The sequence below is a fragment of the Salmo trutta genome, chromosome 14 (genome assembly GCF_901001165.1).
Source record: "Salmo trutta chromosome 14, fSalTru1.1, whole genome shotgun sequence".
Lineage (NCBI taxonomy): Eukaryota > Metazoa > Chordata > Actinopteri > Salmoniformes > Salmonidae > Salmo > Salmo trutta.
Window position 1 is genome coordinate 22,883,150 of NC_042970.1, and position 27,500 is coordinate 22,910,649.

Consider the following 27,500-nt stretch of genomic DNA (forward strand, 5'->3'; position numbering starts at 1 on the left):
ACTGAGTGAGGAGAGAGAGACTGAGTGAGGAGAGAGACTGAGTGAGGAGAGAGAGACTGAGTGAGGAGAGAGAGACTGAGTGAGGATAGAGAGACTGAGTGAGGAGAGAGACTGAGTGAGGAGAGAGAGACTGAGTGAGGAGAGAGACTGAGTGAAGAGAGAGAGACTGAGTGAGGAGAGAGAGACTGAGTGAGGAGAGAGAGACTGAGTGAGGAGAGAGACTGAGTGAAGAGAGAGACTGAGTGAGGAGAGAGACTGAGTGAGGAGAGAGACTGAGTGAGGAGAGAGAGACTGAGTGAGGAGAGAGAGACTGAGTGAGAAGAGAGACTGAGTGAGGAGAGAGAGACTGAGTGAGGAGAGAGACTGAGTGAAGAGAGAGACTGAGTGAGGAGAGAGAGACTGAGTGAGGAGAGAGACTGAGTGAGGAGAGAGAGACTGAGTGAGGAGAGAGACTGAGTGAGGAGAGAGAGACTGAGTGAGGAGAGAGACTGAGTGAGGAGAGAGACTGAGTGAGGAGAGAGACTGAGTGAAGAGAGAGAGACTGAGTGAGGATAGAGAGACTGAGTGAGGATAGAGAGACTGAGTGAGGAGAGAGAGACTGAGTGAGGAGAGAGAGACTGAGTGAGGATAGAGAGACTGAGTGAGGAGAGAGACTGAGTGAGGAGAGAGACTGAGTGAAGAGAGAGAGACTGAGTGAGGAGAGAGACTGAGTGAGGAGAGAGACTGAGTGAGGAGAGAGAGACTGAGTGAGGAGAGAGACTGAGTGAAGAGAGAGAGACTGAGTGAGGAGAGAGACTGAGTGAGGAGAGAGACTGAGTGAGGAGAGAGAGACTGAGTGAGGATAGAGAGACTGAGTGAGGATAGAGAGACTGAGTGAGGAGAGAGAGACTGAGTGAGGAGAGAGAGACTGAGTGAGGATAGAGAGACTGAGTGAGGAGAGAGACTGAGTGAGGAGAGAGACTGAGTGAGGAGAGAGAGACTGAGTGAGGAGAGAGACTGAGTGAAGAGAGAGAGACTGAGTGAGGAGAGAGACTGAGTGAGGAGAGAGACTGAGTGAGGAGAGAGAGACTGAGTGAGGAGAGAGACTGAGTGAAGAGAGAGACTGAGTGAGGAGAGAGAGACTGAGTGAGGAGAGAGAGACTGAGTGAGGAGAGAGACTGAGTGAAGAGAGAGAGACTGAGTGAGGAGAGAGACTGAGTGAAGAGAGAGACTGAGTGAGGAGAGAGACTGAGTGAGGATAGAGACTGAGTGAGGAGAGAGAGACTGAGTGAGGAGAGAGACTGAGTGAGGAGAGAGAGACTGAGTGAGGAGAGAGAGACTGAGTGAAGAGAGAGAGACTGAGTGAGGAGAGAGACTGAGTGAGGAGAGAGAGACTGAGTGAGGAGAGAGACTGAGTGAAGAGAGAGAGAGACTGAGTGAGGAGAGAGACTGAGTGAGGAGAGAGAGACTGAGTGAGGAGAGAGACTGAGTGAGGAGAGAGAGACTGAGTGAGGAGAGAGAGACTGATTGAGGAGAGAGAGACTGAGTGAGGAGAGAGAGAGACTGAGTGAGGAGAGAGACTGAGTGAGGAGAGAGAGACTGAGTGAGGAGAGAGAGAGACTGAGTGAGGAGAGAGACTGAGTGAGGAGAGAGAGACTGAGTGAGGAGAGAGACTGAGTGAGGAGAGAGACTGAGTGAGGAGAGAGAGACTGAGTGAGGAGAGAGACTGAGTGAGGAGAGAGACTGAGTGAGGAGAGAGACTGAGTGAGGAGAGAGAGACTGAGTGAGGAGAGAGTCTGAGTGAGGAGAGAGACTGAGTGAGGAGAGAGATTGTGTGAGACAGAGAAAGAGGGAGGTCATGGTTCATAAATACCTGTTGTCCAGAGTGGTGGATGGGCTGGACATTTTCTGCAATCCGGAGGAAAAGGAAGAGAACAGCGTGTTGTAATGGGCTCTCAGCCAGATAAATGCACAGGACATGGAATCTCGCTGCTGGCCCCACCATAATTGTAATATTGTGCACATCTGTGGAAATGTGAAACGCTTTTAAGAAGCCTATACCGGCCTCTCTGTGCTGTTCATTTTCCTTATTTCCCAGGCCATGGAGACACCAGTTGTTTTACACAGATATGGTTTTGTCTGTTTAGTGTCTAGTATCCTAAAGCCAGCACTGATGTGTCTCTGGACAATTTAGTCTTAGAGCATTTATTGAAGAACACGGAGACTATGGACTGATGTGTTTATTAACCTTTATATTACTGTGAATGTTGTTGATGGGTATTGTCTTATACAACCACAGCAACAACCATGTGTCTGGCAATGGACAGGTGACATTTCAAGCTTCATTTTCAGAGAAACAACAACCTTTCCAATTGCCCCAGCTGCTGCTATACAAGCCTCTTCAGGATGGATCTGGGAGGAGACGTTGTCCATGCACAGTGTTCATGTTTAGTTGAATCCTTTGCCAACTGGGAAAACACTGGTTGAATCAACGTTGTTTCCACGTCATTTCAATGAAATTATGTTGAACCAACATGGAATAGACGTTGAAGTGAGGTCTGTGCCCGGTGGATGGTAATAGTCTTCTCTCTCCATCTAGAGGGAGTAGTGCCAAGCCAAACAGCCCCAGGATAGGTTTTACACTGAGTGTACAAAACATTACGGGGTAGTGCAGTATTTGTCATTCAAGTGATGTAATATCTTGTTCTAGGTGCAGTATTTGTCATTCAAGTGTGTTCCTTGGGTGTGATGTGTGCTGTGTGCATGTGTGTGCCTTGTGTTGTTTTCATGTGTGTGCTTTGTGTTGTTTTCGTGTGTGTGTTCAGGGACTGCTGACAGGTGATGGGCTTTGTGTTGTTTTCGTGTGTGTGCTTTGTGTTGTTTTCGTGTGTGTGTTCAGGGACTGCTGACAGATGATGATGGGCTTTGGATACAGGGCTACAGGGCAAACAGATATATTTCTAACAGAGGTGGGATTTCACTACATGTCAATGAGGCCCCTGTGTCACGCCTGTGAGATTACTGCATAAGCCAACGCATTACTACATAAGCCAACGCAAATCAACACAATCCCACCTTCAGTCCAAGAGAAGGAGAGAGAGAGAGACAGCGAGAGAGATGTGAAAAGAAAGATGGAGAGACAGAAGGTGAACAGAGAGAAAGAGAAACAGACAGAAACAGACAGAAAGAGGGAGAGAGAGAGTGATAAACAGAGAGAAAGAGAAACAGACAAAGACAGAGAAAGAGGGAGAGAGAAGGTGATAAACAGAGAGAAAGAGAAACAGACAGAGAAAGACAGAGAAAGAAGGAGAGAGAGAGTGATAAAGTGAGCTGATCCCTCATCAGATAATGGTGAACTCTGCTGTGTGTATGAATGTGTGTGTGTTCCTGTGTGTTCCTGTGTGTATGTGTTCCTCTGTTGCGTTAGGGCTGTTCACTAATGCACTGCCAAAACCTAACATTCCTCAACAGCTGACGCATGCAGCAGCTTAGACCCACACACACCTCTGCTATGTCTGCCGCATCTGCCCCAGATCATCTAGTGTGTGTGTGTGTGTGTGTGTGTGTGTGTGTGTGTGTGTGTGTGTGTGTGTGTGTGTGTGTGTGTGTGTGTGTGTGTGTGTGTGTGTGTGTGTGTGTGTGTGCGTACGTACGTCCGTGTTTGTGCTGATGGATGCATTTTAGATGTGTATTCTCACATGTTTGTGTTTGTACAGTTCAAACTGTGTGTGTGTGTGTGTATGTCTATGTGTTTGTTGAGAGGATGAACATTGAGTGTTATAAGAGACAGCAGGGGGATGTCAGTGTGTCTGACAGTACTCATTGTCCCCGTAGTCCTGAGGAGAATGAGGGGCATCTGGAGAAAGGGACAATGCAGAGCACATACACACACAGCATTGTGCTCATTTAATGAACGTGTCAGAGAAGTAAGCTGATAAAAATGCACACCGTGATCCTGCCTTTAGAAAGAGAATAGGAAATGTGCTACTGTGCTGTGGTGCAGCATGCGTAATCACCTCTCACAAACTACATATACACCTAGCACACACTCATCTCTCACACATGCACACACTTACACACACAAACAAACTGTCCTGTACATGGAGATACACACATAATTCTCATGTACACGCATACAAGGACACACAGATACAAGGACACACACATACAAGGACACACGCATACAAGGACACACGCATACAAGGACACACGCATAAGAGGACACGCGTATACGAGGACACGCGCATACGAGGACGCGCATACGAGGACATGCGCATACGAGGACACTCATTTACGAGGACAGACATATACAAGGAAACACACATACAAGGACACTCGTATCTGAGGACACGCACATAGAACAATAAAAAATATCCATGTTTATACAAAAATATATATTATTTTGGTATACTTTCCACAACATGTATTCCCTATACGTAGGATGCTTACATAAACTCTGTAGTGTCCCTGATTCCAACACACAGTCAGACTCAGAGCCACAGCTGTACAATAATCCTGTCATTCCCGGGCGACTGATCTCTCCACCTCTCATTCCCTCTCTCACCTCCCCTCCCCCATCTTTAACCTCACTCTTTCCTTGTCCTTTATCTGTGTACTCTTATTCTCTCCTCCTCCCTTCCCCTCTCTCTTCTCCTCTTTCTCTCCTCCTCCCTTCCCCTCTCTCTTTTCCTCTTTCTCTCCTCCTCCCTTCCCTTCCCCTCTCTCTTCTCCTCTTTCTCTCCTCCTCCCTTCCCCTCTCTCTTCTCCTCTTTCTCTCCTCCTCCCTTCCCCTCTCTCTTTTCCTCTTTCTCTCCTCCTCCCTTCCCTTCCCCTCTCTCTTCTCCTCTTTCTCTCCTCCTCCCTTCCCCTCTCTCTTCTCCTCTTTCTCTCCTCCTCCCTTCCCCTCTCTCTTCTCCTCTTTCTCTCCTCCTCCCTTCCCCTCTCTCTTCTCCTCTTTCTCTCCTCCTCCCTTCCCCTCTCTCTTCTCCTCTTTCTCTCCTCCTCCCTTCCCCTCTCTCTTCTCCTCTTTCTCTCCTCCTCCTTTCTCCTGAATTTCTTTGTACCTGTATCTTTACTCCTACCCTCTCATCTGGTTTCATTTCCCATCCCTGCTTACCTAAAATCTGTCCTCTCTCTGTCTCTCTCTCTCTCCTTCTCTTTCCCTCTCTCTCTCCCCCCACCTCTATCCATATTTTTCTCTCCTTATCTCAGATTTTCTCCCACTTTTCTGTCCCTCCCCCCTGTCTCCCACTCTGCCACATCTTCTCTCTCTTCGGTGACCTGTGTTATCAGTGGTTTGTCTCTGGTCTTATCTCTAACTACTTGCACTAGCAGACGACTGTTTTATTGTCTGCTTTTATTCTACCTCAGAGAAGGTCTCCAATTACACCACCAGGGGGCAGAAGCATCACACTCAACGACTCACAGGAGAGGAGATTGTTTCAGGAACTGAATACTCCGCTACCTAACATGTACAATATTCCCAGGTGAATAAAACCATACTAATGAATTGAAATAATCCAGTAAAACATGAGAGACAAGTTGATAGTTCATCTGTTGTCAGGGTACTTAGGTTTAAGAACAGACTGCCAACACTGGGCCTGCTGGCTCTGTAAGAGGTCCGTATCACAGATACTGACACACTCGTTCACTGGGGTGTGTGTGTATGTGTGTGCGTGTGTGTACAGATACAGACATGTCGGAGTCTCCTGCAGTCTCCAGTGCCATCTGAATGTACCCAACAAACAGTATGTGTGTGCGCGCGTGTGTGTGTTTTGACTTGTTTGAACTGAATGTTTGTGTATGAGATTATCTGTGCCTTAGTGTGTTTCTTATGTATGATACTCTCTCTCTCTCTGTGTGTGTGTGTGTGTGTGTGTGTGTGTGTGTGTGTGTGTGTGTGTGTGTGTGTGTGTGCGCATGTTTGGTATGTTTCTCTCTGTGTGTGAGCGTTTGAGTTCTCTGCCTGCCTCTCTGCTGGACTCCTCTCTCTGAAGCTGTGTGTGATGTAGAGGGGATCACGTAGAGCCTGGGGGTAGGTGAGCCCACTGTAAACAATGAATCTGTGACAGAACCCTGGCCCTCACATCTCCTCTCCATCACCACGGGGCCCCCCCATACAGCCCGCTACAGTAGGAAGGGACAGGGCCCGGAGCAGGGGAGGGGGGCTGGTGCTGGGACACACATAGGAGCCACTAGGGGACTCTCTCTCTGACTGCCCCCTCTGTACTCCCAGGGGCCGGTGCTGTATGAGAGGAGAACGAGGAAGAGGTGGAGAACGTGTTTGCCATGACAGTGACCCTTATCACATAGAGCATCCTACTCAGAGCAAGACTGACCAGAAAGGAGGACAGAGAGGACAGGAAGGTAAGACTGGTTCTATTTCATTGTCCTCTTCTTTTTGAAGTCCCCACTCTTCTCTTTCCTTTAAAACAGAGGAAAAACTGATTTGTTTTATCCCCCCTTCTATCTCAGGATGAAATTGTGGGGGAGCTCAGTGTGGCCTTTGCAAGTGGCCCTCCTTTTCGCCGTGGTGATGTTCTGCGGTTGCCCGGTGTCCACTGGCAGCCGTAACCATCGGGGACAGACAGGTACAGTAGGACCTGCTCTCGACCCAAACCCCACATGAGGTTAATTTGTTTTTCATTGAGGCCACATGTGTGCCTGGAGTCTGTCATTAAGCATGCCTCCTCAGTGACACTTCATTTGTCCCCATGACAGCACACTAGGATCTAGAAGGACCTGTTTCAGGGGCATGAAGGCAAACACCACGTCATTGGATAACATAGCCCACAGCAAATAACATTTTCAGTCATCTGCCAACTGTCACAAAATGTGTGATCTGAGATCCATTCGGGGTAGATAGACTGGTTAGTAGGCTATTATTTCTACACCATTTCCCTGTGCTTGACTCATAGACGGTTTAGTGCTACTGTAGGACATATAGACTAATGTAAGCGCTGCTTGTCTTAGTAGGAGAGTGTGAAAACTGGCTCAGTAATAATACTAATATACATAACTTCTCCTCCCACAACTGACCCCACCCTCCCTATTTCCATTACCACTCCCCTCAGAGGAAGACCCTGTCCAGGGCTAAAACACGTTCGCCACCCAACACTAATTGACACCCACAAGCTAATGCATTGTGATTTGCATAATTCATTACCATGGTTCCCCTCGTGGCCAAAAAAGTGACGAACACAACCCCATAAATATTTCAGGATGCCAAAGGGACAGTAGTGCTGAGTCAAACCCCTCCAGGGCATGCCCTCCACCTCCACTTCCCCCAGAGTCTCTGTTTCTCATTTAATTAGGACTATTTCTTTAATTATCCTTCACCATTTTTTCTCTCTTCCTCAAGTTTTTGCCTGGGATGCAAGGTGACCTTTAGCTGGCACAGAAATGCCACAAGCATCCAGTGGCAGTGACTGATGCTATTAGTTTCTTTATGACAGAGGGAGCGGAGGCAGGCGCTGGTGAGGCGCTGTTTTCGGCAGTGGGGTGTGCACAGCGCTAATTGCAGTCCCAGTCTTTTGTGAAGGTCAGCTGGGGTCTCCTCTCTCCTCTGATTTCACACACTGCTTTCCTTCCCCGACAACAGCAGCCAGACGACTCAGTTCCTACACTGCAGCGATTCATTAGAGCTTTTCTATTAATTGGGAGAAGTTTAGGACTTGTTTGCTCGAATGCTGTGTGTTATACAGAAGGACTTATAAAATAGAAAATAATTGCTCAGGTGTTACGATCCACACATTAGTTTTCCTCAGTTTTTCAGTTAGTGTTACTGTTCTGTTATTTATAGTTTTGAATGCTGTGCCGTTTGTTCTGGTTCAATGTCCTGCTGTATCGCTGGTGGCCACATGGTGGCTCTGGAGGTTAAAAGAAATAGCCTACCTCACGGAAGCGCCTCTGTTTTTTCTCTCTCTCATTTACTCAATGTCATCAACAATGGCACTCTGTCGTTTTGATGGTGCACACCAGGAAACAGTTACACTAATAGGAACGGAGAGACTGAATCTATAACCATGGAGGGAAGATTTGACTGATGCTTGTCAGAGGGAATAGATAGGAAACATATAACAGCAGCTTTTTTCTTGTTTCATGTCAATGTTTGCAGGGCCATGAAAGCCAGTCGACTCCGAGTCCACGTTTTCTCACAGTAATGGTCTCTCTCTCCCAACAACAGTATCTGCTTGTGTGCTTGTGTGGTACGTGGGCCTTCTGATTGTTCAATGCGCTGACCATGATGTGGGATCTTAATTTAAGCCAGTTTTCTACAGCAGGAAAATAATCCAGCAGCAACAGGAAATATGAATTATTATGTGGATTATAGTTAACTAACCTTTTTGTAGTGGTTGATGCATTTTTCGTAAGGGAAAATCAAATCTGAAATGTAAAAGTGGAAATTAAAAAGCCAGAAGCCTTTTTAAACCTCAAATAATCTATATGTTTTAAATGTCCTGCAACAGTGTGATCAAATTAAGATCCTACATCTGTGCGCAGTGCACACGCACACGCACACACACTTTTAGTCCTCTATATACCATCAAACAAACTCTTATACTGCACACAGACAGATCACAGATAGGTGGCTGCAGGGTGCAGGTCTCTCAGGCCGAAAACCAATTTGTGTTGTGTTAGCTGTTTTTGGGCCCTAGCCCTGCCACAGTAGCTTTTGATCAAGGACAAGCTAGACCGGAAGTTAGGGGACACAGAGAAGCCAACACATCCACCCACCTGCCGGTGCTGCTTAATGATTTCTCTGGGCATTCACCTTTTTAAAAGAGAGAAAACGGTTGACTTTGTCATCTTCACTTCAAACAGGACATGTATGGCAGCTATACTGTCCCCTGACATCATTATGCACCTCACTCTGGGCAGAGAGAGATGTTATTGCTGAGTGGGTGAGAGTTTCTCTCCTCTTTTCTCTGGGAGCCTGAGTTTTAGCCTCAACTTATCAAAGTCAATGAGCCCACAACTAGACATATACACCTCACTGCAAATTCACCTTCAGCAGACCAGAACCTCGCTCTATTACTGGCGTATCCGCTGAGTGAAGATGCACCACAATCACCCTAAACATGGTTATCTCCCTCTTATAAGGGACTAATATTGCATATCTCTTGGGTAATTACCATAGTAAAAGATAATGTCTGAGCTCAGGGAGCTAAGAGCTGATGCTGTATCAAACTCCTTGGCTTTGTTCAACATGTATGTTATTGTAACACATTGAAATGTGTCCAAGTAGCTGCTCCAGTTATGATACAAGGGCTTCAGACAAGCTACACTTGACAGTGTGAGTGGAGTTCGAATTAGAAGTGCTTCCTCTGTGTGTGAGAGAGTGTGTGTTTTCCTCCTTGACAAACACTGCTTTGTGGTCACAGTGGGTGGGTTTTATTGGGGATAGATTTGCGTATAAATGAGGTGCCTGCACAGGACCACTCAGCCGTACAAACAACCTGTTAGATTAGCATAAATCTGTGGACGGGGCTGATTTGGGCCTGTTAAACACAGATAATGTCAGTCTGATTGATGGGCTGTGTCGGATAGGAGCGTTCACAGCCAAGGAGACGGGAGAGGAGAGGAGAGGAGACGAGAGGAGAGGAGAGGAGAGGAGAGGAAAGGAGAGGAGAGGAGAGGAGAGGAGAGGAGAGGAGAGGAGAGGAGGAGGGGGGGATTGATGGGCTGTGTCGGATAGGAGCATTCACAGCCGAGGAGACGGGAGAGGAGAGGAGAGGAGAGGAGAGGAGAGGAGAGGAGAGGAGAGGAGAGGAGAGGAGAGGAGAGGAGAGGAGAGGAGAGGAGAGGAGAGGAGAGGAGGAGGGTGGGATTGATGGGCTGTGTCGGATAGGAGCGTTCACAGCCGAAGAGACGGGAGATGAGAGGAGAGGAGAGGAGAGGAGAGGAGAGGAGACGGGAGAGGAGAGGAGAGGAGAGGAGAGGAGGAGGGGGGGATTGATGGGCTGTGTCGGATAGGAGCGTTCACAGCCGAGGAGATGGGAGAGGAGAGGAGAGGAGATGGGAGAGGAGAGGAGAGGAGAGGAGAGGAGGAGGGGGGGATTGATGGGCTGTGTCGGATAGGAGCGTTCACAGCCGAAGAGACGGGAGAGGAGAGGAGAGGAGAGGAGATGGGAGAGGAGAGGAGAGGAGAGGAGAGGAGAGGAGGAGGGGGGGATTGATGGGCTGTGTCGGATAGGAGCGTTCACAGCCGAGGAGACGGGAGAGGAGAGGAGAGGAGAGGAGAGGGGAGAGGAGAGGAGAGGAGAGGAGAGGAGAGGAGAGGAGAGGAGAGGGGAGAGGAGAGGAGAGGAGAGGAGGAGGGGGGGATTGATGGGCTGTGTCGGATAGGAACGTTCACAGCCGAGGAGACGGGAGAGGAGAGGAGACGGGAGAGGAGAGGAGAGGAGAGGAGGAGGGTGGGATTGATGGGCTGTGTCGGATAGGAGCGTTCACAGCCGAGGAGACGGGAGAGGAGAGGAGAGGAGAGGAGAGGAGAGGAGACGGGAGAGGAGAGGAGAGGAGAGGAGGAGGGTGGGATTGATGGGCTGTGTCGGATAGGAGCGTTCACAGCCGAGGAGACGGGAGAGGAGAGGAGAGGAGAGGAGGAGGGTGGGATTGCAGGATATGATGGTGGGGTGTGGTGTGAGGTGGGGGAAAGGAGAGAGGTGGGGTGGAGATCGAAGGATAGGGGAGGAGAGAGGAGAGGAGGAGGGTGGGATTGCAGGATATGATGGTGGGGTGTGGTGGGAGGTGGGGGAAAGGAGAGAGGTGGGGTGGAGATTGAAGGATAGGGGAGGAGAGAGGAGAGGAGGAGGGTGGGAGTGCAGGATACGAAGGTGGGGTGTGGTGGGAGGTGGGGGAGAGGAGATGGAAGAGAGGGGTTGAAAGTGGAGAGATGAAGGGTGCAGGGATAGGAGGGAATTTGTATTTTATTTTATTTTACCTTTATTTAACTAGGCAAGTCAGTTAAGAACAAATTCTTATTTTCAATGACGGCCTAGGAACAGTGGGTTAACTGCCTTGTTCAGGGGCAGAAATGAATCAGTAGAAGGTGGAAAACAAGGGAGATGGTAAAGAGAGAGGGGTTAGAGGTGTGGAAGAGGAGGATGTGGATGGTGACAGGGGGAATGGGGAAGATAATAGTATTTACTCTAAAAGGGTTACTTTATGTGAAAGACAACGTAAAAATGTGAGGTCGTGGAGACATTTTGTGACATTACTCCATTTCACCAGAGCAAATATATCCAGACTTATTCTGTTTACTGAAAACATAGAGACATTTTCTAAATCATTCTGATTTCATTCATTCAGGTCCTCATCAGCTCCATTGTTTAATTAGTTTAGGTGTAGCTCATGTTGTTGTGCTGAGGGTCTGTGTGTTGTCAACATTGACTGAGCTCCCTCAGACAGAGACAGCAAATGTCTGGCCTTTCGCAGCAGACATGCTAGTCGGTTATTGACAGGGGAAAGACAGGCTTTTTGATAAATTGCACAATTCTGTCTGTCAGAATACATCAGTCGGCTGGCTGCTCCATCAGTTCAAAGGAGCACTGCTTAGTTTGCCACCAAGCAAACACTTGTCTGGTTGTCACTGGAATGTAAATGTATTTTTATTTCAGCCTGAGCTGAGGTTTATTACATTAAGACTGCCATTACACCACTTTGCGATCCTGAACAAGACGGTTTAAGAAGAGCACTGAGACATTAGATCCACTGCTCTCAGATACTGTTCGTATTTCTCTGACTCAAGCCAATGCCCCAGAATCATCTTTACAGATCAGGGACAGTAAGACAAGACATTGCTTTATGGTTACAGCAGTGATTCATACAAAGATATGAATACGTTATGGAACGCTGTACTTGAAATCAAATCAAATAATATTTTATTTGTCACATACTTCTTAAACAACAGGTGTAGACTAACAGTGAAATGTGTGGTTACGGGCCCTTCCCAACAATGCAGAGGGAAAAATGATAACACAAGGAATAAATACACAGTGAGTAATGATAACTTGGCTATATACACCGGGTACCAGTACCGACTGGATGTGCATTCGTACGAGGTAATTGATTTAGATATGTACATGTACATAAAGTAACTAGGCAACAGCATAGATGATGAACAGTAGCAGCAATGTATGTGATAAGTCAAAAGAGTGCAAAAATGGTCAATGCAGATAATTAAATATTTAACTAAATAGCTACACGGACTAACTATTTAGCAGTATTATGGCTTGGGGGTACCCTCTGTAGCACTTTGCGGTTGGATGTCAAGCAGGTGACATACCAAGCAGTGATGCAGCCAGTCAAGAGGCTCTCAATATTTCAGCTGTATAACTTTTTGAGGATCTGAGGGCCTGTGCCAAAACGTTTCAACTTTTCATGAGGGGCAAGAGGCATTGTTGTGCCTTCTTCACGACTGTGTTGGTGCGTGTGGAACATGATAATTCCTTAGTGATTTGGAAACCGAGGAACTTAAAGCTCTCGACCCGCTCCATTACAGCCCTGTCGATGTGCATTTGGGCATGCTCGGCACTCTATTTCCTGTAGTCGACGATCAGCTCCTTTATCTTACTGATGTTGAGGGAGAGGTTGTTGTCCTGGCCCCACACTGCCAGATCACTGACCTCCTCCCTATTGGCTGTCTCATCGTTGTCAGTGATCAGGCCAACCACCGTTGTGTCATCATCAAATTTAATGATGGTGTTGGAGTCATGGCGGCCCCGCAGTCGTGGGTGAACAGGGAGTACAGGAGAGGACTAAGCACGCACCCCTGAGAGGCCCCCGTGTTGAGGGTCAGCATGGTGGATGTGTTGTTGCCTACCTTCACCAACTGGGGGCGGCCCGTCAGGAAGTCCAGCATCCACTTGCAGAGGGAGGTGTTCAGTCCCAGGGTCCTGAGCTTAGCGATGAGATTGGAGGGGACTATGGTGTTGAACACTAAGCAGCATTCTCACATAGGTATTCCTTTTGTCCAGGTGGGAGAGGGCAGAGTGGAGTGAAATAAAGATTGCGTAATCCTGGGATCTGTTTTTACATTTTTTGTCATTTAACAGACGCTCTTATCCAGAGCGACTTACAGTAGTGAATGCATACATTTCATACATTTTTATTTTATTATTTCGTACTGGTCCCCCGTGGGAATCGAACCCACAACCCTGGCATTGCAAACACCATGCTCTACCAACTGAGCCACACAGGACTACATCTGGCGCCGTGGCCTTGAGAATGTTAACCTGTTTTAAAGGTCTTACTCACGTCGCCTATGGAGAGCGAGATCACACAGTTGACTTTCCTTTCCTAAAACATGTTTCTCTTTTAAGTCGGATCCAGACTCATACAGTATAGATTGGTGGATGAGGAAAATACTGTAGAGAAAAATGAATGGAGAAATTGAGAGAGACACATGGAGAGAGAGCGAGACAGACACACACACACAAAGAGAGAAAGAGAGACAGAGAGTGACAGACAGACAGACAGACAGACAGACAGACAGACAGACAGACAGACAGACAGACAGACAGACAGACAGACAGACAGACAGACAGACAGACAGACAGAGAGAGAGACAGAGAGACAGAGAGAGAGTGAGCCAGAGAGAGAGCCAGAGCAAGAGAGACAGACAGATAGACAGACAGAGAGAGAGAGAGACAGAGAGAGACAGACAGACAGACAGACAGACTGACAGACAGACAGACTGACAGAGAGAGAGAGAGACAGACAGACAGACAGCGAGAGAGAGATGCTGCTCTGTGTTTAGAGGACTTCTGCCCCTGTGACCTCATTATGCCACCAGGAGGCAGCGTGCTCTTTGTTCTCCTTACTGCCTGTGACAGAGCCCTCCGCCTCCCCAGCTTCCTGAATCTCTCTCTCTCCCTATTTCTCTAGCACGCACGCACACACACACACACACACACACACACACACACACACACACACACACACACACACACACACACACACACACACACACACACACACACACACACACACACATTCTCTCTCTCTCTCTCTCTCTCTCTCTCTCTACTCCACTTTACCTGTGGTAGAAAAAAACAAGATTGTTTTTCAGATGGGGCACTAGCTATTCCTTCTTTACCCAGGCATTGGTATGCAGACTGTGGTACAGGATGCCACACTAACAAGGGGATTGTTTTTGAAGGGAATTTTGTGTTTGAGATAGATGTGAGAAATGGGATGGCGTGTGTGTGTGTTTGTGTGCATGTGTATGTGCATTTGTGTGTGTGTGTGTGTGTGTGTGTGTGTGTGTGTGTGTGAGTGTGTGTGTGTGTGTGTGTGTGTGTGTGTGTGTGTGTGTGTGTGTGTGTGTGTGTGTGTGTGTGTGTGTGTGTGTGTGTGTGTGTGTGTGTGTGTGTGTGTGTGTGTGTGTGTGTGTGTGTGTGTGTTTGAGCATCTATAGGTGTAATCCGCCAGCTCCTTGTGCCCCTTGGGAGATTGGGACAGAGGACTGAGGAAAATGAAAACAGAGGGATGATGGCGGAGGAGTGCCCTCAGAGCGAGGGATCATTGAGAGGGCTTTCTGGAGAAGAGAACAAACAAACCTTAAATCAGGAAAGATGAGAGGGGCCATGGCCTGTCGAAATAGAACCTTCTATTGAGTGTGCATGTGTGTGTTTGTGTGTGTTAGGAAGGTTACTCTGCTCATTCAACTCAGGGTTAAGCATGAAACGATTTGAACTTTAAACAAAGTGGTGTGAAATCTCACTTTACCATAGTTGTAACATACTGTAAATGGATTCATATTGAACATGTACAGACAGTTTGCAACCCACACTCTGTCGTACTCCCACACAAATGTGTTGAAACATTGTGTACGGACTACTGTAAAACCACACAAAACATCTGGGTAGAAATCTAAACGGCTAAAAGTTAGATTCATCAATAAGAAATAGCCATGAGAGAGTTAAATCCAGGGAGTGAAACAGAAGGCTAAAATTGTTAGGCTTCATTATGTGGAGAGTTTTATAAAATCATTTGTAACCAATGGCAGGTTGATAAATATTTAAATGTTACAGTTTCGTTATCCTTATACAGTACATACAAGGACAAATCATCAGAAATAGAGGTATTGTAAACCAGTTGGCTACTGTGAAAACATATCATGGTGTTGTATACCATTTCTGACCCATGCAACATTGTAAAAGATCACCTTTTCTACGTGACTTGTCAACTGATAGTATATCCCCTGTCTCTCTGCTTGACATTCATCAGCTTACAGTGTATCAATGAAATTCAGATAATGAGTGGAATATATTATATACAACCCAGGTAATTCAGCAGCGCATTGTACACTACAATATCATTCCAAATGATAGCACATAGAGTGACTCTTTACACTTTGTAACTGATAATGATGTAGAATGATGATGTAGTTTTTACAGCCACATCTATATATGATTTGGTTTCCCTTCAACATAAAATTGCTACATTTATGAAGTAAAAATATGTAAATGTACAGTGTTCAGCAGTTATCAAACTAAATACATTAACTAGGCACTACATAATGGCTCGGTAGTTATCGTTTTTAGTAGTTTGATTAGGTGATAGTTAATTGTATTGTTAACAAATGACAAGAAAATCATATCAAAAGTAGTCTAAATTGACTACTAAATTGCATTTTGAAAGCAGATACTTACAGTAAATTGATCATGTATCCAAATTGAAAGATCTATTTTTATTGCAGTGAACAAGTTACTTTGTGAATTTGTTTGTGCTTAGTCAATTGAAAATATGCTTACACTCTCCTATGGCATCCCCGTAGGAGAGCCCTCTTTGGTTCCAAAGAGAACACTTTTTTGTTCCATGTAGAACCCTATGTGGAAAGGGTCCTACATGGAATCCAAAAGGGTTCTACCTGGAACCATAAATGGTTCTTCATAGGGTTCTCCTATGGGGACAGCCAAAGAACCATGTTAGGTTCTAGATAGCACCTTTTTTTGCTAAGAATGTAGAGTTTTTAAACACAAGCAATTTTGTGCTTAGAATTGTGAAAATGCGCCACATACTGGTGAAAATTGCATCAAAGTTATTAAAAAAAGCTGTACTATGACTAAGAAAAACTTTTGGTTTGATTATATCCTCATTTAAATAACGTTAGTAGAATTTTCTTTAGAAGATAACCCTGCACACAATGAAAGGTCAGGCTTTTAATGTTAATGATGCTGTTGAGCTGAGAAAGGACTTGGGTGTCGGCATAACTGCAGTTACTCTTATATTGAAATTGAAACTGTCTGCCTCTTTAGAATAATTCCTTGTGTTTATACAACTGTAAATAATTCAACCGTTTTTTTTCTATTGTAAAAACTCTGAATACTCAATGTGTGGTTTTGTCCATTATTGTATTTTGATAGAAGTGGCTGTTTTTAAGTGCAAATATTGAAATACTACTGCACCAGCAACCACATTGAACAATGTTATATGGTATTTCTCTCTCTCTCTCTCTCTCTCTCTCTCTCTCTCTCTCTCTCTCTCTCTCTCTCTCTCTCTCTCTCTCTCTCTCAGCCTCCTACCAGGTGAAGCAGGGGACGTGTGAGGTGGTGGCCATCCACCGCTGTTGTAATAAGAACAAGATTGAGGAGCGTTCTCAGACCGTCAAGTGCTCCTGTTTCCCAGGCCAGGTCGCTGGCACAACCAGAACCAGGCCCTCCTGTGTGGAAGGTAAACATACATTGTGTGTGTGTGTGTGTGTGAAGATCACACCAGAGCTGTGTTTGAAGGTCTTGATGAATTCACCTCACAGCCAGACACAGGAAGCTGGCACGAGCTTGAATAGTCTCGAAAAGTGCTTTAGCTCTCTACTTCATGATAAAGTGGGTCTGTATTTCTCTGTTGTGCATAGTAGTCTGTCCCCCATCCTGTCTTTAGTATATCATGTAACATTAAAGGTTAGGGCCACAGCAGACTAATGCAGGTACTGGAGGATTATTCTGCACTGTCGCGGGAAATGTACTACATCTGTCAGCCTGATGTTTAAAAGGAATTTAATTTGGGAAAACATTCCATTTCACATCTATTCAAGCCTTTCCACCATATACCAGATGTTCATAGAAGAAATCTCTTGCACTTTGTCATATCACTAGACTCAACATTGTCGGATTATGTTAACACAAATAAGACCCTGCACTATCAAGAAATATTATATTTATTTAGTAAAAAGATTGCGGGAAAAGGTGTGTGTGTGTGTTTGTTGATGTGTATGGAAGGGGGTTGTATGTGTATGTGAGAGATACGGATGGATTGATGGAAAAATGGAGCGAGATTAAGTTATGAATGGGATGGAGTTGTTTTAGCGATGCTAGTGAGAGAAAACCCTGGGATCATTTTGATCGAACTTCCATTGCCGTCTGTTGGCTCTGAGGGTTTCTGCCCTGGAGGGAGAGACAGAGCCACTGAGTGGCCATGTCCGAATACCCGTCTGTTGGCTCTGAGGGTTTCTGCCCTGGAGGGAGAGACAGAGCCACTGAGTGGCCATGTCCGAATACCCATCTGTTGGCTCTGAGGGTTTCTGCCCTGGAGGGAGAGACAGAGCCACTGAGTGGCCATGTCCGAATACCCATCTGTTGGCTCTGAGGGTTTCTGCCCTGGAGGGAGAGACAGAGCCACTGAGTGGCCATGTCCGAATACCCGTCTGTTGGTTCTGAGGGTTTCTGCCCTGGAGGGAGAGACAGAGCCACTGAGTGGCCATGTCCGAATACCCATATGTACGTCCTAAATACTAGATATAAACACAACAGCTCTTTTTTCATTAAAGTATTTGTTCTTTCCATGATATTTAAAAACGTTGTTAGTTAAAACAGTACAAAACAATTGATCTCAAACAACATAGTCAAGCTTAACGTTTGCACGCAGGCTACGCCTGATTTAGAATGACCTCATGATTTACCAAGAGAGTTTTCATCTATATTTTTCGTAGCTGTCTATTTACTATCACAAACCGATGCTGGCACTAAGACCGCAATCAATGAGCTGTATAGGGCCGTAAGCAAACAAGAAGATGCACATCAAGACGCAGTGCTCCTAGTGGCCATTGATTTAAATGCAGGGAAACTGAAATCCATTTCAGCAAATTTTGTCCATCATGTCACCTGTGCAAATAGAGGCGACAAAACTCTAGACCACCTTTACTGCACACATAGAGACACATACAAAGCTCTCCCTCGCTCTCAATTTGGCAAATCTGACTGTAACTATATCCTCCTGATTCCTGCTTACAGGCAAAAACTCAAACAGGAAGTATCAGTGGGAGTGGTCAGATGAAGCAGATGCTAAACTACAGGACTTTATCACCAGAAAAGAAAAGCACACACTTTTTCAGTTCTGCCCACACATTTTCTGTAAGATTGAGGTCAGGGCTTGTGATGGCCACTCCAATAACTTGACCTTGTTGTCCTTAAGCCATTTTGCCACAACTTTGGAAGTATGCTTGGGGTCATTGTCCATTTGGAAGACCCATTTGCAACCAAGCTTTAACTTCCTGACTGATGTCTTGAGATGTTGCTTCAATATATCCACAGAATTTTCCATCCTCATGATGCCATCTATTTTGTGAAATGCACCAGTCCCTCCTGCAGCAAAGCACCACCACAACATGATGCTGCCACCCCTGTGCTTCACAGTTGGGATGGTGTTCTTCGGCTTGCAAGCCTCCCCCTTTTTCCTCCAAATATAACAATGGTCATTATGGCCAAACAGTTCTAATTTTGTTTCATCAGACCAGAGGACATTTCTCCAAAAAGTATTGTTTTTGTCCCCATGTGCAGTTGCAAACCGTAGTCTGGCTTTTTTATGGCTCTTTTGGAGCAGTGGCTTCTTCCTTGCTGAGCGGACATTCAGGTTATGTCTATATGGGACTTGTTTTACTGTGGCTATAGATACTTTTGTACCTGTTCTCTCCAGCATCTTCACAAGATCCTTTGCTGTTGTTCTGGAATTGATTTGCACTTTTCCCACCAAAGTACGTTCATCTCTAGGGGACAGAACGCGTCTCCTTCCTGAGCGGTATGAAGGCTGCGTGGTCCCATGGTGTTTATACTTGCGTACTGTTGTTTGTAAAGATGAACGTGGTACCTTCAGGTGTTTGGAAATTGCTCCCAAGGATGAACCAGACTTGTGGAGGTCTACAATTTTTTTCCTGAGGTCTTAGCTGATTTATTTAGATTTTCCCATAATGTCAAGCAAAGAGGCACTGAGTTTGAAGGTAGGCCTTGAAATACATCCACAGGTACACCTCCAATTGACTCAAATTATGTAATTTAGCCTATCAGAAGCTTCTGAAGCCATAACATAATTTTCTGAAATTTTCCAACCTGTTCATCTTAGTGTAAACTTCTGACCCGCAGGAATTGTGATACAGTGAATTATAAGTGAAATAATCTGTTTGTAAACAATTGTTGGAAAAATTACTTGTGTCATGCACAAAGTAGATGTCCTAACCAACTTGCCAAAACTCTAGTTTGTTTACAAGAAATTTGTGGAGTGGTTGAAAAATTTGTTTTAATGACTCCAACCTAAGTGTATGTAAACTTCTGACTCCAACTGTATATATATTTTTGTTTGTTTGTTTTTGTTTGTATGTATGTGTTGGGCTTTTCGCTACACCTGCAATAACATCTGCTAAATATGTGTATGTGACCAATAATTTATTTTATAGATTGTTTGTTTGTATGTGTTGTGCTTTAGCTGAGATTATTCTTTACAAAATCAAGTATATTTGTCCAATTGTTCTTTGACTAGCACCATTCATTCTCGCTGTTGATAATTCTAATGTTATAACTCCCAATAGTATCTGTAACCACTGGTGAATTGGGATAGAGTGGGGAGATTGCCAACATATTTTTTTTTTGCGTCAGTGCTGCCTGCCTGCGAGAAGTAATCGTCTCTGATTGATTGAGAGATTCAAGGAGCTATCATCGTTAAGTAACAGCAGATGTATCACATTGAATTTTGACATTCATACACTTCTAAATTCATTTTGTAAGTTTGTCCCAGAAGCATTTGATTGCAGGACACTCTCACATCATAGGGGACACAGTAAACAGTTGGGAGTTGGGGTTAATTTCCTCTTAAAACTTCTGTGAACAAACTTAAAATGTATAAATTTATGGTGTGGATTACAGGATGCCAAGGTCATTTTTTTCCTTATTCTGTTCCAGTAAAAAGGTTGTTCAGATTCACGTAGATCTGTGGACCATACTTTAATGGCTAGCTCAGAATATTAGCTTTCCAAAATTTGTTTGTATTTTATAGAGATCAGCCATTTAAGCAGCCCATAAATCCCATCATTGGATGGTTTGGTAGTTAGGTTTCCCAAGGGACTCCATAGGCCAGCATAGCTGACCTAACTAAATATAGAAAGAAAGAGTTGCCTGGTAATGTGTATGTTTATTTCAAATCTGGGAATGTTCTCAAACCATTACTGTCCATGATATCGGCAAGGGTACGGAATCTACAGGCAAAACGGATGCCATTTTTTTTGTCTAATTACGTCTTTATTCATGATATCCATGCATTTAGTAAAAAAATAAATAAGGTGTTTGTCTGCCTCTGTTTTTGCCGTATTGGCTTATCCAATCCAAACTTCTTCTTAACTAAGCTATCTACAAGGTTTTGGTAAACTATGATAAATTCTGTGACCACCTAATGCCTTGAGTAATGAATGCCTGCTTACATCACATTGAGCGATAGGCTACTCATTCGGTACAAGAGCTATTAGGAATAGAGAGAGGAGACGGGAATAGAGAGAGAGGAGAGGGGGAAGAGAGAGAGGAAGAGAGAGAGAGAGGAGAGAGAGAGGCCAGTCGAACTGATGCCAGTGGAGATACATGAATAGTGCAAGAAGGGAACAGTGAAAACAGAGCGATGTCTTAATAAAACGTGTGGGTAATTCATATATTAATCTATTGTTCATAGCCCTATGCTGCCATATGACCTGAGCATGTGCTATGCAAGTCAGAGACAAAAAATCTCCGCTGGAGAAAGATTTAGATTGGCCTATCATAAACACAAATTAAAATGTGATGTCAGCAATCAGCATAATCACACTAAAATGTCTAATGGTTGTACATGTCATCTTCATCATATGCTATTATCGCATAGCTGTCTATCCCCCTTAAAACTTTCCTTGTCAATTAATTTGATAGGCTACATTGTTTTAGCATTATCCTATAGGCCGATAGGTTTTTAATGGCCAACATTTTTAGGAAAGGATAAGTGTGACTCATTTCAGGAAACTAGTTGTATGTCGGGTGTCACTACTTCACAGGAGTGCCATTTGAACGTAAACTTTTTTTAAAATCAAAATGCGTTTTCTTTGGCAGTAATGCCTTCTGGAACATATGAACTTTCATGTGCCTTATTTTTTTATAGAATTTTTTATCAAACCTTTATTTAACTGGGCAAGACAGTTAAGAACACATTTTTATTTTACATTGATGGCCTACCCTGGCCAAACCCTCCCCTACCCAGACGACGCTGGGCCAATTGTGCACCGCCCTATGGGACTCCCAATCACGAGCGTGGGATCGAACCAGGGTCTGTAGTCTGTAGTGATGCCTTTAGCACTGAGATGCAGTACCTTAGACCGCTGCGCCACTAGACTTAATAACAAACTTGTATGCAATCTGTAAATACAAATAAATTGTTAAATTACAAGCCTAATTAGTTTAGCCACAGAAAAAGTCAGGAACCTTCCCGCTAGCCATGATTGGCTGAAAAAATGGGCAGGCTAGACATGCTGAGAGATGAGTTCAGATTGGTCTACCATGTAGCACGCTTCTGTCTATAACATGAGCTGGTCAGTATTTGTAGGTAATCTTTTCTAATGTTGCTTTAAAAAAATATATATCACGTAGTAGAACTGCAAAGGTGTTGTTCTCCACTTTCTGGAGGACCGAGTTATGAAATCAGTTGAATGAACAGTGGAATTAGACTATGATAGCTAAGGAGATGGAGAAAATTCTGGCATTTGATTGCAAATATGCAGACAAAGTCGAAAAGAGACACACAGAAGTCTGTTGTATAAAACACCTGTCTCCGAATTACATCTTCAAACTAAGCCAACCATGGAATCCATGACAGAGCGGGAGAAGCGTCCTTCCATGTAAGATAGTCTAGCTAGCTACATTTTCAGATTTTACACGTTTCAAATTTTGTCAGAAAGTTATTTTAATTTCAAGTTAAAGCGTACTGCTAGCTAGCTAGCTAATGTTAGCTGGCTTGCTAGCTAGCTAAAATTATGTGTATGATTTGTGTAGTAATATTATTTGTAGCTCAGAGCCATTTGCATTGCTAGTTATAGCCTAATGTTAGCTAGCTAACATTGACATGGTTGGTTAGCTACCTGCAGATTCATGCATGGTAGTAATGTTATGAGTTGGGATTATGGTTAATTGTTTAGCTAGCTAGCTACATGTCTAAACAAAAGACTCCACTATGAAAGTAACCATTTTAATAGAATGTTCATGATGTCACTGCGACAACTGTCGATAGACATAGCTGGTAAATTCGCTTTGGCTATCTACTCTGATTTTAGAGCACTCGTCTGCGTGTGCCAGAGCGCAGAATAACAGACAAATTTATGAACGCTCAACACCCATTGAATTTGGCCAGTGTCAGTAAACGTTGGCAAAAAACCCCATAAATTGTTGCCAACACCACAGTTGCAGTCACCAATGCTCTGGATAACATAAAAACAGCCTAACCAGCTTTGCTATGGCGAGTAAAATGGTCAGAGTGAGCTGTTCTCTCATTTGTGTCTGGAAGTAGCTAGCAAGCCAGCTAACATTAGCCTGTTAGCTTGAGTGCTTGACTGTTGTTGTTAGGTTAGAATGCTCAGATCAATCCTACTTCTTGTCCAGTGTGCGCTCTGAATGCTCCGAACGGCCAGAGAGCACTCTGAGCACACTCTGGCACTCCAGATTGAATTTACGAACACAACCGTAGAATAAACCAGCCTTTAGTCTTGAAATCTTTGGTTGTTTAGTACATGGCCTCACATGTGAATCCTTAAAGAGATGGGTGGGGCTAAAGCTTAAGAGGGTGTGAACGATGCTGAATAGGTGTAGACAAAGAAGACATCTCCAGTAGGTGTACCAATTCATTCAAGGGACATTTTCTCAAAAGTGAGGTTACAAGTTTATCTACTTTCAAAGCAGAATGACTTTCCCATTGTTCCTCAACTGTAGTGTATGATATAGAATTTTCTAGCTCTGAGTCTCTACTTTTATTCAATGAAAAAACAGCATTTCAAATTCATTAATTTCGGTTGTTATCAGTTATCAATTTGGCCGAGAGTTCGGCCATGGTCCTGATATTGTCACTGCTGCGGAGACGCACAAACAGCCAAGCACTGGGCCTGCACTTTGGATAATACAGGTTATCCTGCTACACACATGCATCCAGTTCTAGGCTGTGTATTGGATAATAAAAATAATAAAAATAATAATAACAAAATATTAAAATTACACGCTTTCACAAGCAAACGTACAGTATATATTTTTATTCACAACTTCATCACGGTGTTAGTAAGACGCTCAGTCGTCCCCTCCAGTTCATTTAAGACCTTTATCACCCCTCATACACGCACGCATGCACGAACACACACACACACACACACACACACACACACACACACACACACACACACACACACACACACACACACACACACTCAGCTCTGTCTCACAACCAATCCAGATGCATTAACCCCCCTCCAGTGGAAAATAGATAGGTTTCACGTACGTGAGCGGAGAGGATGAATCAAACGGAACAGAAATGTGTAGACAGACAGACCCGCAGCGACTGGTAAAGTAACCTCAGACTCTAGCATTAATGTCTCTGTTTAGCTTCTTCCATGCGTCTCTTTCCTTAGAAAGAGGTTGTTCTAGGCTGGCAAGGTCAGGTCAGCTCCAGTGAAGACTGAACCTCCAGTCAAAAAGCTGCTTTATGTCTCAGATGCAGATGTGGAGACCTTGGAGGGGGACTTTGTCATTGTACTGTATATGAAGAACAAAAGCATTGGACTGATGGGAGATTTGCAAATCAAGGGCATCTTACATTTTATGACAAACTACCGTAACACTGTCAATGTTCAACAACAATACTTACATAAACTATTGCATAGTGATCATGGTATGAATGTTGTCATATGAATGCTTTTTTCTCTGTATTCCTTTTCACACACATCAAACATATGAGATGCTTTCCCTATAGCTGACCAATAGAGGACACTCTTTACCAGTCATATGTCTTGTAGTAGACTGCTGGTACCCAAAGCTAGGGAGAAGCCAGAGATTTGTCATGCATCTTTAGTCTTTTAACCTGATAGAAAATAATGATGAAGATAAATAATATAACTTTGATTTGATGTATGTTAGGTATTGGTTAAGAGCCAAAACCCTGAATTAATACACATACATACTGTACACAGAAAAGCGCTTTTCCCTCCTAACATTAACAATGTCAGAGGGAGCTAATCCACATGGCTATTAAAATATCATTAGAGTCTGCAGCCAGGCACTGTGGCCTCTCAGGTAATGGAGAAAGAGAGAGAGAAAGAGAGAGGCTCTTTCCACTATCCTCCATGATGTTATGGTGTAGTCCCTCTGGGGCAGCTCTCTATGAGGGAGCTGACTGGACTGAGAACTCCAATGTTTTTTTTATTTTGTATTTATTTCACCTTTATTTAACCAGGTAGGCCAGTTGAGAACAAGTTGTCATTTACAACTGTGACCTGGCCAAGATAAAGCAAAGCAGTGCGACAAAAACAACAACACAGTTACACATGGGATAAACAAACGTACAGTCAATAACACAATAGAAAATCTGTATACAGTATGTGCAAATTAAGTAAGGAGGTAAGGCAATAAATAGACCATAGTGGCGAAGTAATTACAATTTAGCAATTAACACTGGAGTGATAGATGTGCAGATGAGGATGTGCAAGTAGAAATACTGGTGTGCAAAAGAGCAGAAAAAAACAAAAAGCAAATATGGGGATGAGATAGGTAGTAGGTTGGATGGGCTATTTACAGACGGGCTGTGTACAGCTGCAGCGATCGGTAAGCTGCTCTGACAGCCGATGTTTGAAGTTAGTGAGGGAGTCTCCAACTTCAGTGATTTTTGCAATTCGTTCCAGTCATTGACAGCAGAGAACTGGAAGGAAAGGCGGCCAAAGGAGGTGTTGGCTTTGGGGATGACCAGTGAAATATACCTGCTGGAGCGCGTGCTATGGGTGGGTGTTGCTATGGTGACCAGTGAGCTGAGATAAGGTGGAGCTTTGCCTAGCAAAGACCTATAGATGACCTGCAGCCAGTGGGTTTGGCGGCGAATATGTAGCGAGGACCAGGCAACGAGAGCATACAGGTCTCAATGGTGGGTAGTATATGGGGCTTTGGTGACAAAACGGATGGCACTGTGATAAACTGCATCCAATTTGCTGAGTAGAGTGTTGGAGGATATTTTATAAATGACATCGCCGAAGTCAAGGATTGGCAGAATAGTCAGTTTTACGAGGGTATGTTTTTCAGCATGAAATTAAGTAGGCTTTGTTGCGAAATAGGAAGCCGATTCTAGATTTAATTTTGGATTGGAGATGCTTAATATGAGTCTGGAAGGAGAGTTTACAGTCTAGCCAGACACCTAGGTATTTATAGTTGTCCATATATTCTATGTCAGAATCGTCCAGAGTAGTGATGCTAGGCGGGCGGGCGGGTGTGGGCAGTGATCGGTTGAAGAGCATGCATTTAGTTTTACTAGCATTTAAGAGCAGTTGGAGGCCACGGAAGGAGTGTTGTATGGCATCAAAGCTTGTTTGGAGGTTTGTTAACACAGTGTCCAAAGAAGGGCCAGATGTATACAGTATGGTGTCGTCTGCGAAGAGGTGGATCAAGGAATCACCCGCAGCAATAGCAACATCTTGATATATACAGAGAAAAGAGTCGGCCAGAGAATTGAACCCTGTGGCACCCCCATGGAGACTGCCAGAGGTCCGGACAACAGGCCTCTCCGATTTGACACACTGAACTCTATCTGAGAAGTAGTTGGTGAACCAGGCGAGGCAGTCATTAGACACACCAAGGCTGTTGAGTCTGCCGATAAGAATACGGTGATTGACAGAGTCGAAAGCCTTGGTCAGGTCGATGAAGACGGCTGCACAGTACTGTTTTATTTTATCGATGGTGTTTATGATATCGTTTAGGACCTTGAGCATGGCTGAGGTGCACCCGTGACCAGCTCGGAAACCGGATTGCATAGCGGAGAAGGTACGGTGGGATTTGAGATGGTCGGTGATCTGTTTGTTCACTTGGCTTTCGAAGACTTTAGAAAGGCAGGGCAGGATGGATATAGGTCTGAAACAGTTTGGGTCTAGAGCGTCTCCCCCTTTGAAGAGGGCGGATGACCGAATCCGCTTTCCAATCTTTAGGTGCTGCTGTGTTAAACTTTGACCCTCAGTTAACATATACTGTTACAGTACAAGTCTCTTTCTTTTCTTTCTCAATCTCTCCCCCCTAAATGTTTGTATGCCTATATAGTTAGATAGTTCATGATTCTAAAGGTGAAGTGCAGTAAAACATGTTTTATATAACAAACTATCACTATAGATACTGTCTCCACTGTGTGAGTGGCACATCACTAACGGCTCAGAACCATAAAGTATCCTCGGCAGACTGACGTCCATACTCTGTCACCAGCCAGATGGCCTTCCCCTCACCTTCTCTGGTGTACTGGTGAGGAGTGTTATAAGGTTCAGGTGAGGGACATCTCCATTAAATATAAAAGACTGCAGTTTCCAACAGCTCTACATTGGAAAGACATTCTGAAAATAGTCAGTCCATTACTGATGGTCAATGAAAGAGAGATGTGCTGAATCCATTACTGGTCGTTAAGTCCCACCTATTATCAATATGATAGATTATTAAAGAGCACCAGTTAACATTTTCCTGGATTACTGTATATCAGAATATCACCGCTTTTTCCCTCTTCTTTTGTTATTTTCTTGAAGTGCATTCCCATTGGGCTTTACATGGGAAATACTGTTTTTACCTGTGTGGTGGTTAATAACGGCTGGGTTGGAGGTAGAAGCAGAGGGTGGGAAGTCCCCTGAAGACTTCACTCCTGCTGCAGGCAGCTCAGGGCTCTTAAATTCAGTCTCTGGGGTGAAAGGCATAATGGCCAATAAGCAAAGGTTGAGGAGATCACCTCTATTTATCAGGATGCTCCGTAGGGATGTCCATGTGGAGACTTGGGCGCTCAGTGCCTGCACTGGATTATTCTACATTATTATACAACATTATCCTGTGTCAAAGTCAGCATTACCAGCCAAGTCAATATGGATCTAAATCAGGCCATTTCAGGCTCGGCAGTGCAGGGTGGGGGAGGAGAGGCAGGCATAATCTAATAGAGCAGCGTGAATGGATTTAGATTGTTATCGCTGAGCTTGGCTTCGATGGGGGACTCTGTGTGAGGTGCTGTGTTATTGAGCTCTCTCCTCAATGCTGCTTTTC

At 44.5% G+C, this 27,500-nt stretch overlaps 1 protein-coding gene across 2 annotated transcripts in view; it reads left to right on the forward strand.

Annotated features, from left to right (window-relative positions):
* Positions 1-27,500, forward strand: part of LOC115207648 (chemokine-like protein TAFA-4) — a 58,372-nt gene that overhangs the window by 23,516 nt on the left and 7,356 nt on the right. The window contains exons 2-4 of one of the 2 annotated variants that reach the window (XM_029774951.1): positions 6,215-6,345; positions 6,454-6,569; positions 16,501-16,656. In XM_029774951.1, the coding sequence (XP_029630811.1) occupies positions 6,455-6,569; positions 16,501-16,656 (271 nt within the window). In that variant the 5' untranslated portion in view covers positions 6,215-6,345; position 6,454. Of the gene's footprint in view, positions 1-6,214; positions 6,346-6,450; positions 6,570-16,500; positions 16,657-27,500 lie in introns of those variants that run through there. The other variant, XM_029774952.1, reaches the window with a different exon arrangement.